The 16668-nt window shown below is 40.2% G+C and overlaps 1 protein-coding gene across 3 annotated transcripts in view; it reads right to left on the reverse strand.

Annotated features, from left to right (window-relative positions):
* Nucleotides 1–436: 436 nt before the first annotated feature.
* zgc:153039 (uncharacterized protein LOC767698 homolog) overlaps nucleotides 437–16668 on the reverse strand; it is a 43710-nt gene continuing 27478 nt past the window's right edge. For 2 of the 3 annotated variants that reach the window (XM_058080644.1, XM_058080643.1), the window contains 4 exons: nucleotides 10139–10331; nucleotides 7204–7378; nucleotides 6276–6422; nucleotides 437–4185 (listed from right to left, as the gene is read on the reverse strand). In XM_058080644.1, coding sequence (XP_057936627.1) covers nucleotides 3239–4185; nucleotides 6276–6422; nucleotides 7204–7378; nucleotides 10139–10331 — 1462 coding nt within the window. In that variant the 3' untranslated portion in view covers nucleotides 437–3238. The remainder of the gene's footprint in view (nucleotides 4186–6275; nucleotides 6423–7203; nucleotides 7379–10138; nucleotides 10332–16668) is intronic. The other variant, XM_058080645.1, reaches the window with a different exon arrangement.

Genomic DNA, 16668 nt, shown 5'->3' on the forward strand with positions numbered 1-16668 from the left:
GATTATTTGGAAACCCATCTAAAAATCTAAACTAAAACTAAAATCCCTTACCATGCTGTTAACTACTCCCTTCAGAGAGCAGCACAAACTGGGTCTAACATGGACAGAAAAACGATGCACAACTGTGCAAGAAGACAAATATCTGAGAGTGTGTAGTTTAAGACAAAGACACCTCACAGGTCGTCACCTGGCAGCTGCACTAAATAGTAGCCGTCAAACACCAGTGTCAGTATCAACAGTGAAGCGGCGACTTCAGGATTGTTGGACTTCATGGCAGGATTGCCAAGAAAAAGCCATATCTCAGACTGGCCCAACAAATTTCCAAGTGATCCCAAACTTTTGAGCGGTAGTGTATGTCTAAAGGCTGTAAAACCACTCACAGTACACTTTACACACTTCTCTCAGGCATGCGCACATTTTTTCACATTTCTCTCTTTCTTAAACACTCTCAAAGTTCACATTTCATTTGAATTTTAATTCAAATTTTTATTTAATTTCAATCTTGTGGACACTAAAAATGAAGTGACTCACCATATTCACTCCCCTGACATGCTTTGTCCCGGTGCTGTTTGGCTGTAGCGTTTTTGTATCCTTGTTAAAACATATTGCTCCTGTGTTTTACTCATACTCATTGGCTTTCATTATTTCATTATTGCATAATAGTGCCCTAGCAATCATACAACCATGGTCACTACCAAAGGGGAAACATGGCTGTGGTGCAGAAAGAGACTGACTGACAATGGCCTACAGCCAAGCAAAACCAGAACACAATGGGCGGGTTCTCCCTTCAGCCCATCAGGACTGTTGTAGCTGGCCACAACTAGCGAGAGGAACTGGACAATATTTGGACACGTCTTCAACTCTCACATCATTATACGACGCCCTTTGCTGGTAGCAGTAGTAAATACAAAAACACACATACAATAAAGCACATATAGAGCATCCTAATACACCACAAGAACACAGAACACAATATGCATGTTCATACGCTGTTAAAAAAAAACATGTCAACAATGTCAGGTGAACACCCACATTATGAGTGTACTGAAATACTACATGGTGTGGTAAAAGGCAGATGTGTTACAGTATATTATTTTATATTGGCACTTATATCACTTTATCATTCAAGTTAATGTAAAGTACCACTTGCAAAGTACCTCAAATACATAAACTCAATGAATTAAATACAATAGAGAATGATACACACACACATATAAGGTATGATTGAGGTCACTTTTTGCAGAAATGATTGCAAAAGAAAATCTTTGGATTTGTCAGTCATTTTTTGCAGGCAGGGGAGGAAAAGCTATTTTACTATTTGTACATTGAACTGTATTAGAAATGTATTTTCCGTGTGTTTCCAATCATACCTCATTAACATCAAACATTGCAAAATGTACATTCGGGCAATTTTTCAACTGCTGTTTTTGATCAGGTGTGTGGATGAGCAAAAACAGCAGTGTGAAAGTAGCTTAAGACAGTAGTCGATTTGTTTCGTGTTTGCTGTAGCATAGCTTAATCAATGGTGGCAATCTGGCACCATCGATACACAATGTCTTTAGCTTAACCTTGAAGAAACAACTCCTGGGTAAAGAAGGTAGTCGGGGAATTGGTCCATCCCTTCCAATCCACCAGTCTGGATATGTTTGATTTAAAAATAATAATAAAAATAAAACTACTTTGATAGCCACAGGGTACATCAAACTCATCTATCAACACATTTCATCAATTGTAAAACTGTAAAGAGACTTTATGGACAACCTGTTTATATTTTGTATGGAAAAGTGAGTATTCCTGCGCTAAAAATGAACATAGTTCAACTTTCTATCCAGACTGGACTAGTTCCACTAGACGCTCAAAACCTTTTTGATCTTAAGGCGCATGGAATGATAATTTCAAGACACGAGAGGGGCAATCTCTCTTCAACCCCCTCCAAAAAAAAGAGGTCACAAGGGAAGCGAGAGGACACTTCAAATTCAGCTCATATCACGTGGAGCTTTCTTGTGGGGTGGGATTGAATAAGCGAGTTAGAAGAAGAAGCTGGTCGTCTTGATGAGTGCAGTCCCAATGTTGTGGCTCATGGATATGCTCCATCATAGGGGCGTCGGAGGTTTGCAGCATTTTTTTTAGGTTTCATTAGAAAAACCCTTCAAACTGGTTACACAAAAGGTACGCAGTTTTGTATTCATTCATTCATTCATTTTCTACCGCAAGGCCTGGACACCCTGGACTGGTGGCCGGCCAATCACAGGGCACATATAGACAAACAACCATTCACACTCACATTCATACCTATGGACAATTTGGAGTCGGCAATTAACCTAGCATGTTTTTAGAATGTGGGAGAAAACCGGAGTACCCGGAGAAAACCCACGCATGCACGGGGAGAACATGCAAACTCCACACAGAGATGGAATTGAACTTGGGTCTCCTAGTTGTGAGGTCTGCGTGCTAACCACTCGACCGCCATGCAGCCCCAGTTTTGTATTTTTTTTTTAACATTAAAACCAATGTATTGTGATCATGCCATACTTTAAACTCAGACTGTATACATAAGTACAGGTGGTCCTCGGTTTACGATGTTCCGTGTTCCAATGTTTCGAGGTTAGGAAAGCAACCCCATAAATTAATCAAAAACCAAATTTTAGTCAGTAAAGGAGACTCGAATGTAATATGATGAGCAGCATCGCTTATTTTTTATTTTTTTTACACTTCATTATATCTCCCAAGCAGCAGTGTGCCGAAGAAAAGGAAAGTCAACACCAATTAAGTGAAAATAAACATCAGGAAAAGCTCAGAGACGAGACACAAAGGGATAAAAAAGTAAAAAGTTATTCTTCTTTTTATTAGTTTGATTTCATTCCTACATTTACGAATAAGTTAGGTAAAAGTTCCAGCTGGAACTAAAACTCGGGTTACGTCACTGTGTTGAAAAGGAAGTCATAGAACGAGGACCACCTGGACGGAAGAACATCATGGCGCCATACCGGTTTACGTTATAATTTCAATAACGTTTCAATCGATTGGAGTGTTTTGGGAAGAAAAAAAAAGCCTTTGAAAAATACAATGGTTCTTGAGTATGTTCGGGTTTGGTCCATTTTGTCGCATTTTGTAAGTTGATCCAGTCCGCTTTTGGACGAGGAAGTCACTTCGAGGTTCTCCACAGTCCTGCAGACAACAGCAGCAGCCAATCAGAACACTGACACAGCAACACAAAGCCTGTGGAATGTCGACGTGTTCAGAGATCCGTGGTGATGACAGGCGTCACACCGTGGATGAGCAAAGTGGGACCCAGGTTTTGAGTCAGCAGCTCCAACTGGTGCAAGTAAGCGGTGTAGCGACGGGTGTCGGCCGGTGGGCGGGGCAAGTACAGAAAGCGCACAGCGGGTGGTGGCCACGCCTGGTCGAGGATCAACTGATTGACAGCTGACAGGTAGTCATCTGACAGCCGTGTGGTGTTGCTTGGAAAGCTATTGGAGTAATTATCGTCATCGTCCTCTTCATCTTTTCCCCGCCTCCGTTCTTCCTTTGTCGTATTACGGGATTGTGACGCTTCCTTTTTGTCCCATTCACCTTGTCGCTGCCAATGTAGCGCCACCTGCTGGTCCCAAGGCACAGGGTAGATTTGAGCTTTAATTCTCAACTCTTTCAGCAGTTGTCCGAGCTTCTCCTCGGAGCCGCTCACGCTACGCCCTTCCTCCACACACAAGAAGAGACGTAGTGTGGCTTTGCGCCAAGCTCGGACCATGTTGAGGATGCACGCTAGCTGCAGTAAGAACAGAGAACAGGTATCCACGTAGCTGGAGCTGTCCGGGCGCAGCAGGTTGACCGGCCAGACGTCGACATAAACGGAACTCTTACCAGCAGAGGAGGAGGTAGCTGAAAGAGCCTTTACTCGGTCGAAGTTATTAAAATAACGAGCCAAAACCACATTCTTCAGCATCTTCATAGCATCTGCAATGATTGCGACGTATTCCTCTTCCCGTAAAACCTTTCCGTTATGTAAGTTTTCATTTTCAGTGCTGTGACTGGACGCCCGAAGGGGAGCAAAGTGGAAGGGAGTCGTGTGCTGCTCAAGATCCTGCGAGGGCCCTGAAAGATCTGTGGATTGACTTGCGGAAAGCTTATCTTTTGGCAAGCTGTCATCGTAGAAACCCAAGACAAGGGTGTTGGGACGCATTCCACCTAGAATTGGCAATGGGTCATGGTCATTTCTTCAAATTCGGTTGATTTCGCAGAGTTGTGTTCATGACATAAAAACACTTATACTAAAGTGAGAACCGTGAGGTGACAAAAATGAAAAATCCAGTGGCATATCGGTTAGTGTGCCCCCCTGTGAACATGATAATGTTACGCGCTAACGATGGATCTGCACGATCTATCGATAGCGCTGCGCCCAAGATGGATCCATCGTTAGCGCACAAATCGATTTCTGCGCTCACGATCGATGGTATATTACTGCGCTCGGGATGGATGTATGTAGTTTGTTTAGATGCCAACATATGGCAGCGCTGAGCGTTGTTACTTACAAGAATCAACAAGAAGTCGATGCATGCAAATTTCAAATCTTTGATTAATTGTCAAGCAGTTCACTTTGCTACCGTTCTCGGCGGGGGGAGTGTGAACCCTAACCCCTAACCCTAACCTGAACCCAAACCCAAACCCTAACCCTAACCCTAACCCTAACCCTAACCCTAACCCTGTCATTGTATTCAATTAGCAGATCAACCATTGTCATTATATCGTCAGCGCAGTGTCAAAGCTTCGGTCTCCAGCGTAAGGCATCGTGAGCGCAGAAATCGATCGATTTGTGCGCTAACAATGGATCCATCTCAGGCGCAGCGCTATCGATCGATCACGCAGATCCATCGTTAGCGCGTAATAATAATATATACAAAGAAATAACCCTGATGCAACTATCATATCGACTGACAGAAATGTTTCAGTAACACTTTTGTTTCATTATCAAGTCAAAATCAAGTCATTATCAAGTTACTATGGTACCCATTATGTCATTGTATGGTCATATCACCTCGTACTTCGCTATGTGAGAAAAAATAAAAAAAATAAAAATTAAACTATATTAGGAAAGCAGGAAGTGAACAAATGTAACAGTTACTGATTGTATGAGGGGTGGGATTTAATAATCTTTGCTTCTTCCTACTCCTTTTGGACATGTGGAACTGTGAACTGATTATGTGATGCACTCAATTGTAATCTGATGCATGTTCAAATGAAATTAAACCATTACCATTACCAAAATCTGTTTAACGCATTCAATCCCAGGCATTTTTCAAAAGACAACCCAATCATACTGGCCATTTTAGATTATTTTGACCAATTTTTCAAGGCACATGTAATGTTGTGTTATATGGCTAAATAAACAGGGAACCGACCAAAAGAAAGATTAGACTCCTGTCTTTCATCTGGAAAAAAAGTTTGTTTCTACCATTTTTTGTTCTTTTGTAATCAGCAGATATCAAACATAGATAAGTTTCAGGAAAATATCAGTTCCCGACTAAAACTTGGAGAATCTTTTTGTGAAAAGATACATTTGAAGCATAACTTTGACACTATTTGTTTGTTTTTGTGACAGCTGATATATCTAAACAACTATATCGCAACACAAAAACGATGCTATATATAATTATAATAATCTATTTACAAATGTAACTATTTGTAATGAACTACATGTCTGTGCATGTGCATGAGTTAAAAAATCCCCTAACAATGCGTAACCTTCTGTACGCTACACTCCTCCATGCTCCTCCACTTCCTCCTTGCTGTCGAGTGTGTTTTTATATATAAATGATCTAGCCTAGCTCTTATTTTGAAAAGGTTGCGGATGACTGCAGAAAGTGACATGCAACTTTTGTCAGCAGCTTCTTACATACGACATAGGCAACAACCGACAGCGTAATATTTAAAACAGGTAAGGCTGTTACGTCAACTTTATTCTATATTTGACGATTAATATCCTTACTCAAAGACAGCCCTAGTTTTTTCCATGTAAAATTACAATTGTAAAACTATAAAAAACTAACATTTGATGTATGCATGTATTCAGTTAGAGTCTGTTTTGCTTCGAGTTAATGATGCTCACTAAGGTTGCACTGTATTGTCATGAATTCATAAAGATAAGCAGGTCCACCTTGTACAATGTTGTCTTTGGAACAGGTACAGAAAAACTGAATTGTAAGTATAAAAGCAGATTTCCCACCTTAGAGATAAAGTACATTTAAGCGACAATGAGAAGTAACGATGGTGACACTGACCTAGTCCAGAGATGAACAGAAGGTGCTGGATTCCATGCCGCACTGAATCAGCCAATGTCAGATTGACAAAGGCTTTAATGTTGAGGTAGTCCACCAGGGTTAACCAGGAGGCATACTGAGATTGAAGAGGATCAGAGGGTAAAGTGTCTGAGAATGAGAGCAGGGTTGCAGGGAGGGAAGACAAATATGGTACATGTTTAAAAATGCACGACTGATAGGAAGTACACACACAGACAAGCACGTCGCATATCACTGAGCACCCTCCATATTGAATGCATATAGAGGTGCAGGAAGGTGGTCATTTGTAGCTTTGTTCAAGGAACATCCATTTCATCTGGTTCGCCTCTGTTTTGGACTTCCCTGTCTTTTGACTTAGCTGTAATTTGGACCCTGTGAGGATGGCGTCGTTCATTGGTGCATTCACATCCATCCATCTCATCAATTATATTTTTCATTCACTCAGTGATATCATCCTTTGCTTCTTTGTGGTGCACAAGACAGCATTATCTTGTAGGACTTTGATATGATTGCATAATAGTCTTTCTTCCATCAGTTCCCCGTGGTTGAGGTTAAAAAACCTCAACCACGGGGGGCGATGGAGCCTATCCAAGCTGTCTTCGGGCGAGAGACTGGTCACCAGACAATCACAGGGCACATATAGACAAACAACCATTCACACTCACATTCATACCTATGGACAATTTGGAGTCCTAATTAACCTAGCATGTTTTTGGAATGTGGGAGGAAACTGGAGTACCCGGAGAAAACATGCAAACTCCACACAGAGATGGCCGAAGGTGGAATTGAACCCTGGTCTCCTAGCTGTGAGGTCTGCGCGCTAACCACACAACACCGTGCAGCCCAGAGAGAATTATCATCTAGTTAAATCTTGAAAATTGAAAATGTCTGTTAAGAGTGTTGTTCTTACTGAGATCTCCAAGTTGAACGTGTCCCAGTACGTAGAGTCCGCTCTTTTTAATATCATTGATGAAGGTGATGAGGCCTACACTGCTCCGAGGGTTGGAAACCATCAGCAGAACCTGAGGCCTCCAGAACTTCACATGGTCCTTCCTCACATCCAGCATCAGCAAATACTTGCGCACCTAAATTGACAAAAGAAAATAAGCAGGAATGTTTTATATTCTCTGTCAGGATTGTAAACATAGTAATATTTGACAACATTTATTTATTGTTATTAGTTGTACTAGTAGTAGTAGTTAGTGGATGTTAATGTAATGTTACCCTGATGAGAAATATACACCACATGAAGTACTCGGTGATAATGTGACTCTCCCAATGCTAACGTGTGTGAGTCTATATTATGTCTAATTTGTGTCTTATTTTCTCATATTATGTCTACCATATTGAGTAATATGAGTGTGAATGTGACTATAGGGGTGCTATGTCACGTCTGGAGGGCTCTGATATATATATATATATATATATATATATATATATATATATATATATATATATATATTTAGGAGGTTGTGAACAGGTCTTCTGTACCCTAACTAGAAACATATTCTATTTAGAAATAAGGAATCCTACTTCATAGAAATTCACTTATCACAGCTGATTCTGGAATCAGTTAACCACGACTACTGTTGCTGGATTACTGTAGGGATGTAGGGACACTACAATGCAGAGGATTGCTGAAGAAATACATAGTTTTACGTTATGAGGCAGGTTAAACTGAATACTTTCAATTTTACAGTAAACTTCGGATATATCGGATTCAATTGTTCCCACTGGTTTTGTCCGATATAAGCGAAATCCGTTATATGCGTATACCGGAAAATGTCCGTTTTACGCATATATCGGATTTATATCCGGTATATGCGTAAATCAGATTTTATCCGTTATAAAAAGACACTTCCTTGACTATGTTTCCAATGTACCTGGACGCGCAGGCAACGCTGCAAACGCTGCAAATGACATCGTATAGCGGCCTGTCACGATTCGGCAAATCGGAGCGCCACGATGCGGCCATCCGATATATGCGAGGGAAATTTAATGGAAATGCATTGGAACGGGACTGGAGATTTTGTCCGAAATAGGCGAAATCCGTTATAAAATATCGGATATATGCAATGAATTTTTATTGCAAATGCATTACAGAAAAATTGGTTCTTTTTTATCTGTCCGTTGTGAGCGAATTTCCGATATATCCGAGTCCGATATATCCGAGGTTTACTGTAGTATAAAATTGGCTTGTTTTTACACACTGCAAACTCGAGTGTTTGGCAGCTACCCATTTTTTTGGTGTTTCTTGTTTTTTTCCCTTCTATGATGGACTATCTTAGTAATAACATTTTCCAAAATCTCTATTTGAACGATTTACACATGCAAGGAAACGCATAGCTACGGCGTTTTCACTCTGATTGTACATTACTTCTTGTTACAAATACGCATATTTACCCCCCCAGCTCTTGAATCCCAGGAATTGGTTATTGGTGCAATTTCATCTTTTTTCCGTGTATGTCTTTTACTTGAGTTTTCATATTTTAATTTTATTACAAAACGAGCCAGGACACCCCCGGACACCCCTATGTTTATAGCTCTTCGTTGGGGTCAAGCACGCTGATGTGATGTCAACTCTATGAGTTCCGTTAGCCTCTTTTGACAAGAGCGAACGAGGGTAATTGGTAAAATGGTAAAGAGAATGAGAGTATTATTGCATGTGAAAGAAATAAATGCGTTACAACATTCATTTTTATTGCAATATTATATATGGGCTGTATGCCCTCTGAACAAGTGACATACACACAGGAAATAATGTTCTAAAATCCGACCAATCGCTTTATATGCTATCGACCAATGAAATAATAAACAAAGAACTGTTACAGGGGTGGAGATCAACTGTCTCCACTCATCTTATCATCAGTCTTCTTTATCTTCCTATTTTCCTCTGTCTTCTCATCCATCAGGCTATCATCATTCCTCTGTCGCTTTGGCCTCATCCATCACTTAGTTTGCTCAATCAGTCACCCGCTGTCTGTGCTTATATTCCGTCTCCATCTATTTCTTTACTTGATACCATCAGCGTCAATTCGCCTTTTTCTTACTCGTGTCTTTCCTTAACACTGTTGTCAGCAGCATTGTTATCTGCTGGTGTGTTTTTGTTGTGAACGCTTCTGACTCCCTTAGTTTTTGCAATGTCACCTAACTGGCAATGCGGTCACAGTTGGATCTTTGTGATATTTACAGTGGTTATATAATGTCTACACACCCCTGTAAATTAAGTCATTACATTTTTATTGTTGATATCGTCAAGCAGAAGAAATTAGTCAAGCACTTGAGGAGGTGGTAGACAATAGAAAGGGAGGGATTTTGGGAAGAAGAAAAAAAGTGCAATAAGGTAAGTGGCTGTAATAATGTTCTGCCTCTTGACAACCGCCATCATCCGTCTTGGCAACAGGCCTTTTTGGAAACGGTGCTGTCACCTTGAGAGCAACAGGCTTGCCGACAGAGGACATAGCGAACCGTGTGACGTAATGTCGTGTGCTTATGCAAGTCCAGCACTTCATTGAGAGGAAATATGCAGTACGTGTCAGTTAGGCCTGGTATAAAAGTGATATATGGTTGTTGAGGAAATCACCGCAATGAATGGGTATGAGTTTAGAGAGCGCATTTGATATGTGTTGTTGTCTGCGGCATAGACTTGGCTTACGGAGGCGGCAGTCTCTGTGTTTGTGTCTTCATAAACATTTTAAAGAGATTGCTTGGCAGGAGCACCATTTTTTTTTCTTAAGTTGAGAGGGTGAGATTTTAGTTGCTGTAATAATGACAACGCGGTATTCTGTGTATAAGTACATGTGTGTGTGTGTGTGTGTGTGTGTGTGTGTGCGTGTGTGTCAGACCTGATGGAAAATAAGAGCCTGGCTGATGTAGCCCCAGCTGGAGGTTGGACTGAGGTAGTGAATCAGCAGAAGAAGCAGCAGCATGAAAGCAATGCTGGCCGAGGCGTAGATGGCGTTGATGAGAAACATCATGACAGCACAGCCCACAATGCCCAACACGCACGTATGCCAGGTGAAGTAACGAAATGTGGGCCTGGGAAGAGAAAAAAAAGTCAAATCCCTCTTTATGGAGACAGAACTCTTAGATTTTTTGAAGATCATATTTCTTTTTCATTGAATGACCAACCAGTCCAAGAAAAAGCTGGAGTAATTCTAGGCTTGATCAAATTTACTTAAGATTGGTCAGATCAAAAGACAATTACTGCACTGATTTCAAAACAGGATATTAACATCCACCTGACTACTCCAACTACTTCCCTAAGCTACACTTTAAGCATCATGGGAATTGTAGTTCTTTTCATTATAAATTGGATGCATCAGTAGCCACGTATACATGGACCCAAATATTCCAATTCCATTCAGGTTATTTGCTCAAACGGAAAGAATGTAACCTTTGTATACACCTCATTCCGAAAGAAAAGTGCCAATCCGAATGAATATTTAATCGGATTCACAGAGGTGGGATATCCCTTTCCCCAATCCGATTGAGGTATCTTGTAGCCGCCAAACAGAAAGTTGTCAGACTGTGTTCTTCTTTGTGGTGTTTTTCTTCTTCTGTTGTTTATTGGCGGTTGGCAAGCAGCTTTCGTGTGCATTACCGCCATCTGTGGAACAGAATCTAAACCCTTCTATACGCCATTCACAAGTACAGTTTTATTAAAAAACAATATATATATATATATCTATATAAAACATGTGCCAAGTTTAATTATAAAATATTAGCAAGATTGAACTTTATCTTTTCTTGTTCCCGGGTGCGTTCTTTCAGCGAATGCTGAGATATGACGGAACACGCAGCTCGATTTAAAAAAATGGAGGCGAGCAATCGGCACTGGACTGCTGCGGAAAGTTTGTTTTTGATTCAAACTAAATTTCAAGACTGGACGAACGAAAAACTAGCAATATGGAGTTATTCCAACAAGTGAAAGAAAAACTTGAGGAATCGGTATCTCGGTATCACGTGATGTTGGTGTTTACGTTTTACTGCGCATGCCCCATTGACTATTCTGGTTGATTACAGCGGCGCATGTAGACACGCGATTGGAATATTCCTTTCCATGTATACAATTGCTTTCGGAAAGGTCATTCGGAAAGATTCCATTCGGAAAGAGAAAAACTCCTCATGTAAATGTAGCGATTGTTTAAAGTTGCCAGTAAAATACAATGATGAGAAAAATAAGAAACTGCTAATGTGTGAGTCTATTAATATTGAATCCTACTTCACTGGAATTCACTTATCGTGGTCGAGTCTGGAAACAATTAACTGCGATAAAGCAGTTAAAGCAGATAATGATTCATTGTGATGATTCGAATGATCCAGTTTTGTTCACAAAACAGTTGTCCATAAAGTGGCAAGAGCATTGGAGAAGTCATCATGAGGTCTTTAGCTCTCCCAAAATCAAAATGTATTTCCATTGCTACCTTACTCCAGTTCAGATACACAAATCTTCCATCCAAAAAGTCCCGTTCTGGCTGCTATTTTAAAGAAGAAGTGACCAGTCGTATTGAGCAGCGGTTGCCAACCAATCTTTGACAAATCCAGCTGAGGAAGGGCTCAATTAGAGGATGTTAAATAAACATCTAAGTGTGTCACATCAACAGAAACTATGCATTCTCTTCTTGTTCATCCTTTAGGGTCTTGTTGGTTGAGATCTGGTTGAGATCTTTCATATGGTATCAGACCCGAGTGAAATTTGTCTACTTTTTACTAATCTGATAGCATCTTATGTCATTAAAGACACTCCATTCTTGTGTAAACAATAAGGGTACCCATTAACATTTCTTCCATGATGATCCGGGAAGAGCCTGACCTGACACTGGCTCACTCCGTCAAACTTTGCTTTTATGTGTTGACCACGCTAGTGCCCCCTCATCTTCGTCCCTTCTTCATCCTCTTGGAGAAGGGGGTGTAATTATGATGAAAGCTCACTTCAGCCTCCCTGTCAACCCATTTTGTATGGCTTTCTCTTCCATCATTAGCGACAATGGTACCTCCATACAATCACCTCTTTCACCTCATTGCTTGGTTCTCCAGAAGCTGATGTCAATTTGCTGACGGAGCAAAAGTAGCCTCAGAGAATTATAGCAGTCGTGTCTAAAATGATGCTAAAGCCATGTTACGTCAGGCAACATAAGACACCGAATGACCTCAAGCAGCATGAAAACTGCAGTTTTCATGTCTATAGGTATTCCTCTGCAGTTCTATTTGAAACCTGCTATCACAGAAGAAGACCAACAGTGTTTGTTAGTAGTCCACTGGCATGAAGATAGTGAATGTGACAGTTCTGTTGGGTCGCAGCATGTCATTAAGGGGTGATGGTGCGTCCCACAGCCAAGCCAGTTGAGAACCACTGATATAAATAATACACTATTGGGACAGCAAGGCTAACAGGCACAGACTGCTAGGCTTAGCTTTTATACTCTGCATGTCAGGAAGATAGTGTGCCAATTCAATTTAACAATGTTTGTTGTGTATTTATTGAATTATTTTGCTGTGAAAGTGCTGCTTAAAACCGAAATACCATAATTTACAGATGTCACTCAAATCCAATATTTGGTCATCCAACTGCGTTTTATTGCACTGTAGTGTGTTTAATGATTAAGTCTAATGATTTGGCCGAATACAAAGCTTTCACTGGTTGGTTCAGATGGTCAGTTCACACATTATTGCAGAGACAATCAAAGTGGTTCCAGAGAATCAGGTTGTAATTTGGATGGCAGAGGACACTTAGCTGGTGAAGAAAGAGGTTGTGTATCTTTTACCATGATAATTAAAGACTACCACCTGTTGCATAAATATTCTTTGACAATAATATGAACTGTGACAGTTTGTCTCGAATTTTGACCAATGAAAAAGTCATCCTGCATTATTGTGTTGCATCATGCAATCAAATGTGCACTATGGATGTCCTGGTCCGATCTTCAGGATCGGGATTGGCTGCCAATCCAGTGTATTTTAAAAATCAGATTAAATTGGCTTCCGCCACAATATCTGGCCGATCCAGGCTGCCGTATAACATTCGCAACTCTATGTCAAACATGGTAGGTGTGGTAATTATTATAGTTTTTATAGTATAATAGTAATATAGTTCATTCATTCATTCATTCATTTTCCTCACGAGGGTCGCGGGGGGTGCTGGAGCCTATCCCAGCTGTCTTCGGGCGAGAGGCGGGGTACACCCTGGACTGGTCGCCGGCCAATCACAAGGCACATATAGACAAACAACCATTCACACTCACATTCATACCTATAGACAATTTGGAGTCGCCAATTAACCTAGCATGTTTTTGGAATGTGGGAGGAAACCGGAGTACCCGGAGAAAACCCACGCATGCATGGGGAGAACATTATTATTATTATTATTATTATTATAGTCACGCAGAGGATTCATGACACTGAAATATAACACTAAAAACCAATAGGACACAACTACAGGCAGGCACATATGCAATACCAGAGTCAGGCATCTGCATTCACACATCAATAGCAAGGAACAAAAAACCCACAGCATGACTGACAAAGCCATTCTCTGAATAGTAAGCCTTTGCCCACTGTATACTGCCTGTGCAGACACACACTTGCAGTCAGACACACAAAACCAGTCGACATCTTTTCCGCTACATCATCATTTCAAACCCACCTACACAATGCCAGATTTAAGGGAAAGGGAAATATTTCTGCTAAATTAGTTATGCTAATTACAGAGCAGCTCCCCAGGGAGAGACGGCGCTAAATGGCTTTTCATTCTTTTTGCCTGGAAAGAGCCATGGGAGAGAGCCAGACAGGGCACAATGAAAGAAGCACACAGAATGTAAAAAAAAAAAAAAAAAAAGGGAGGGGGGGACAAGAGACCTGTGGGGACGGCGGGTACCACTGCCGACTGCAAGAGATCAACAGTAAAAATGTTTTGCCTCATGGCATCTGTCTTTGAAAGCAGCATTTTTAAATCCATGTAAACACCTTCACCTGCTACTATTCTGTTGTTTGACTCTCTAAAACAGGGGTCTCAAACTCAATTTAACTGGGGGCCACTGGATCTAGGGTCTGGGCAAGGCTGGGCCGCATCAGGTTTAAAAAAACAAAAACAAAAACGCATTTATTAAAAACGGAAAAATATACAAACTTTTTCAGTGCTTTGGTTCCGATTTTCTACAATAAAAGCTCTGATAAAACATTCCACTGTTCTCAAATATCTTAATTTTTATTTTTCTGAACAAAATAAGATGAAAAATAAATAAACAAATCAAGAATAATGAAAATCAATCATTCAGTAATAAATAAATATAATAATAATAATAAAACGGCAAATAATAAAAACTTAAGAAACCACATATAGTTGGTGGGTAAACAAATTTTTTTTTCAGATTAAAATTAACAAAGCATTATTAGAGCCCTGTAGACATGACAAAACACGACTATAGTCACATTTATACTTTTTTTTATTTACAACATATTGTAGGACTGCAGGTCTTGAGACACATGCTAACTTGCAAACTAGAGAGCTAGCGACCTAAACGGTAGCCTTCAAGTTATTTCCTTTAAACTTAAAAAGCCAAAAACTTACCACTTCCACACAGATAGGGAGGATAACTATTAACAGTTATTTAACCTTTAACATGAACATTAATCAAACATAATTATTTTTTTCTGGGTACATGATACCATACAGCATCCATATCAAACTTGCGCGGGCCGCACTAACATTAAACTTTCATATCAAGGCAGGGGCCTCAAACTAGTGTTCTGTGGGCCACATTTGGCCCGCAGGCCGCGTGTTTGAGACCCCTGCTCTAAAACTTACATTTTCATGCATCAATCATTGGAGTAGGCTTCCTCCACATGCACCAGTCTCTGTGATGGACAAATGATGCATGTGGAGAAGAAAACTGCAGTTTTTAAATGATTTTGCCTATCATCCACAATCCCCACATATGACAGATGTGTTCCCTGAGACACCGAGGAACTACTTTCCTGGCTCACAGCGCCTGGATAGATAGCTGTGAAACCACGTGGCAGAATCTATATCATGGTGACAAACTCGACGGACAGTTGTCTGCTCCAGCTATCTGGGGAAAGTTTTCCAGTTGATGATGATTAGGTGGAAAAAGGTTTCTGCCACTGAAGGGTTTATTAGCGCTAACTATTGTTTGTTCGTTGTGATGCAGTCTCTTGGAGCAGTGTAGTGTCTTCCTTGCTCGGTACACAAAGCAGCAGAAAGACTCAATTTCTATCAGAATGGCTTGACAAGCTCCACATTTACATGAGGTACTGACATTCTCGGCCTGTCTGCTACAACGTTTCAGCCTCCATCAGCTTCTAACACCTTTACCTCATTCTCTATATATCCAGGCTCAGAAAGGTTCTGGATCCTCATTTGTACCAAAGTAGTCAGCAGCGTTGGCTGTCATGAAGTCTGCCGTGATTAGCGGGAGCAAACAAAAACATGCATTCTATGTTGTTGTTATTGACAGACCTAGCGTGCGCTCTGTGAAATCAATGCACCCAGGAAAGAAGCTTAACATGTCTAAAGCACTGTGAGTATTACATGTTGTAATACTCGGTGTTGGAGGGTTTTGTTTTTTTTTGCACTTGGATTTTTGTACCGCATAGAAACATGCAGTTTTCTAAATAGTATCATTTCCAACATTATTTAATTGGATTCTTATTTGTCAATTTAAGAGTAACCTATCTTGCTTGTTGATTGTAGGAGAACATGTTATTCAAATCCGACTGAAATATTCGCCAGTGATCTGCAGAGGCTTCTTGTTATCATAAAAATAAAGTTGCTGAAAATTTTTAATGCAAAAATGTATTTCAATGAATGAGACAAACTTTGGAATGCTCAAATGCAACAATTTAGATGTCACTGATGTAACCCATGAATGCATTTTAAATAATTTTGTGTTCAGCAGAAAATGGCTTTTCAAAGAGTCAGTCAAAGCAAGCCATCAAAATGTATTTAATCCATTCCATCCTCCTGTGACCTGGCAATGCATTTTTGTCCTCTGCAAGGGACAAGCATTTCAAAGCCTTATTTCAAATACCAAACATTACACGAGAATAAAGTGGCTGCCACAACAAGCATCATGCTTTATGGGCAAAAAAAATAAGTAACTAAATTTAATCCATTAATTAAAGTATCTTAAAGTTTTAAGATACTGAAAACAACACATTTTGCAATGTCCTCTGTGGTGGACGTGAGGACATACGACGGCTCCCACGACTACTACAACTACATTTTCACATAAAATGATGAAGTTGGTTGATGCAACAAATGCATAAAAAACATGTGTGTAAAAAATAAACTACAGTACATGATCTGACCAAAAAATACTATTTGTATCATTTCCAGCTCCAAATTCATTTGTTT

This window comes from Doryrhamphus excisus, chromosome 8 (assembly GCF_030265055.1).
Source record: "Doryrhamphus excisus isolate RoL2022-K1 chromosome 8, RoL_Dexc_1.0, whole genome shotgun sequence".
In the NCBI taxonomy this organism is placed as follows: domain Eukaryota; kingdom Metazoa; phylum Chordata; class Actinopteri; order Syngnathiformes; family Syngnathidae; genus Doryrhamphus; species Doryrhamphus excisus.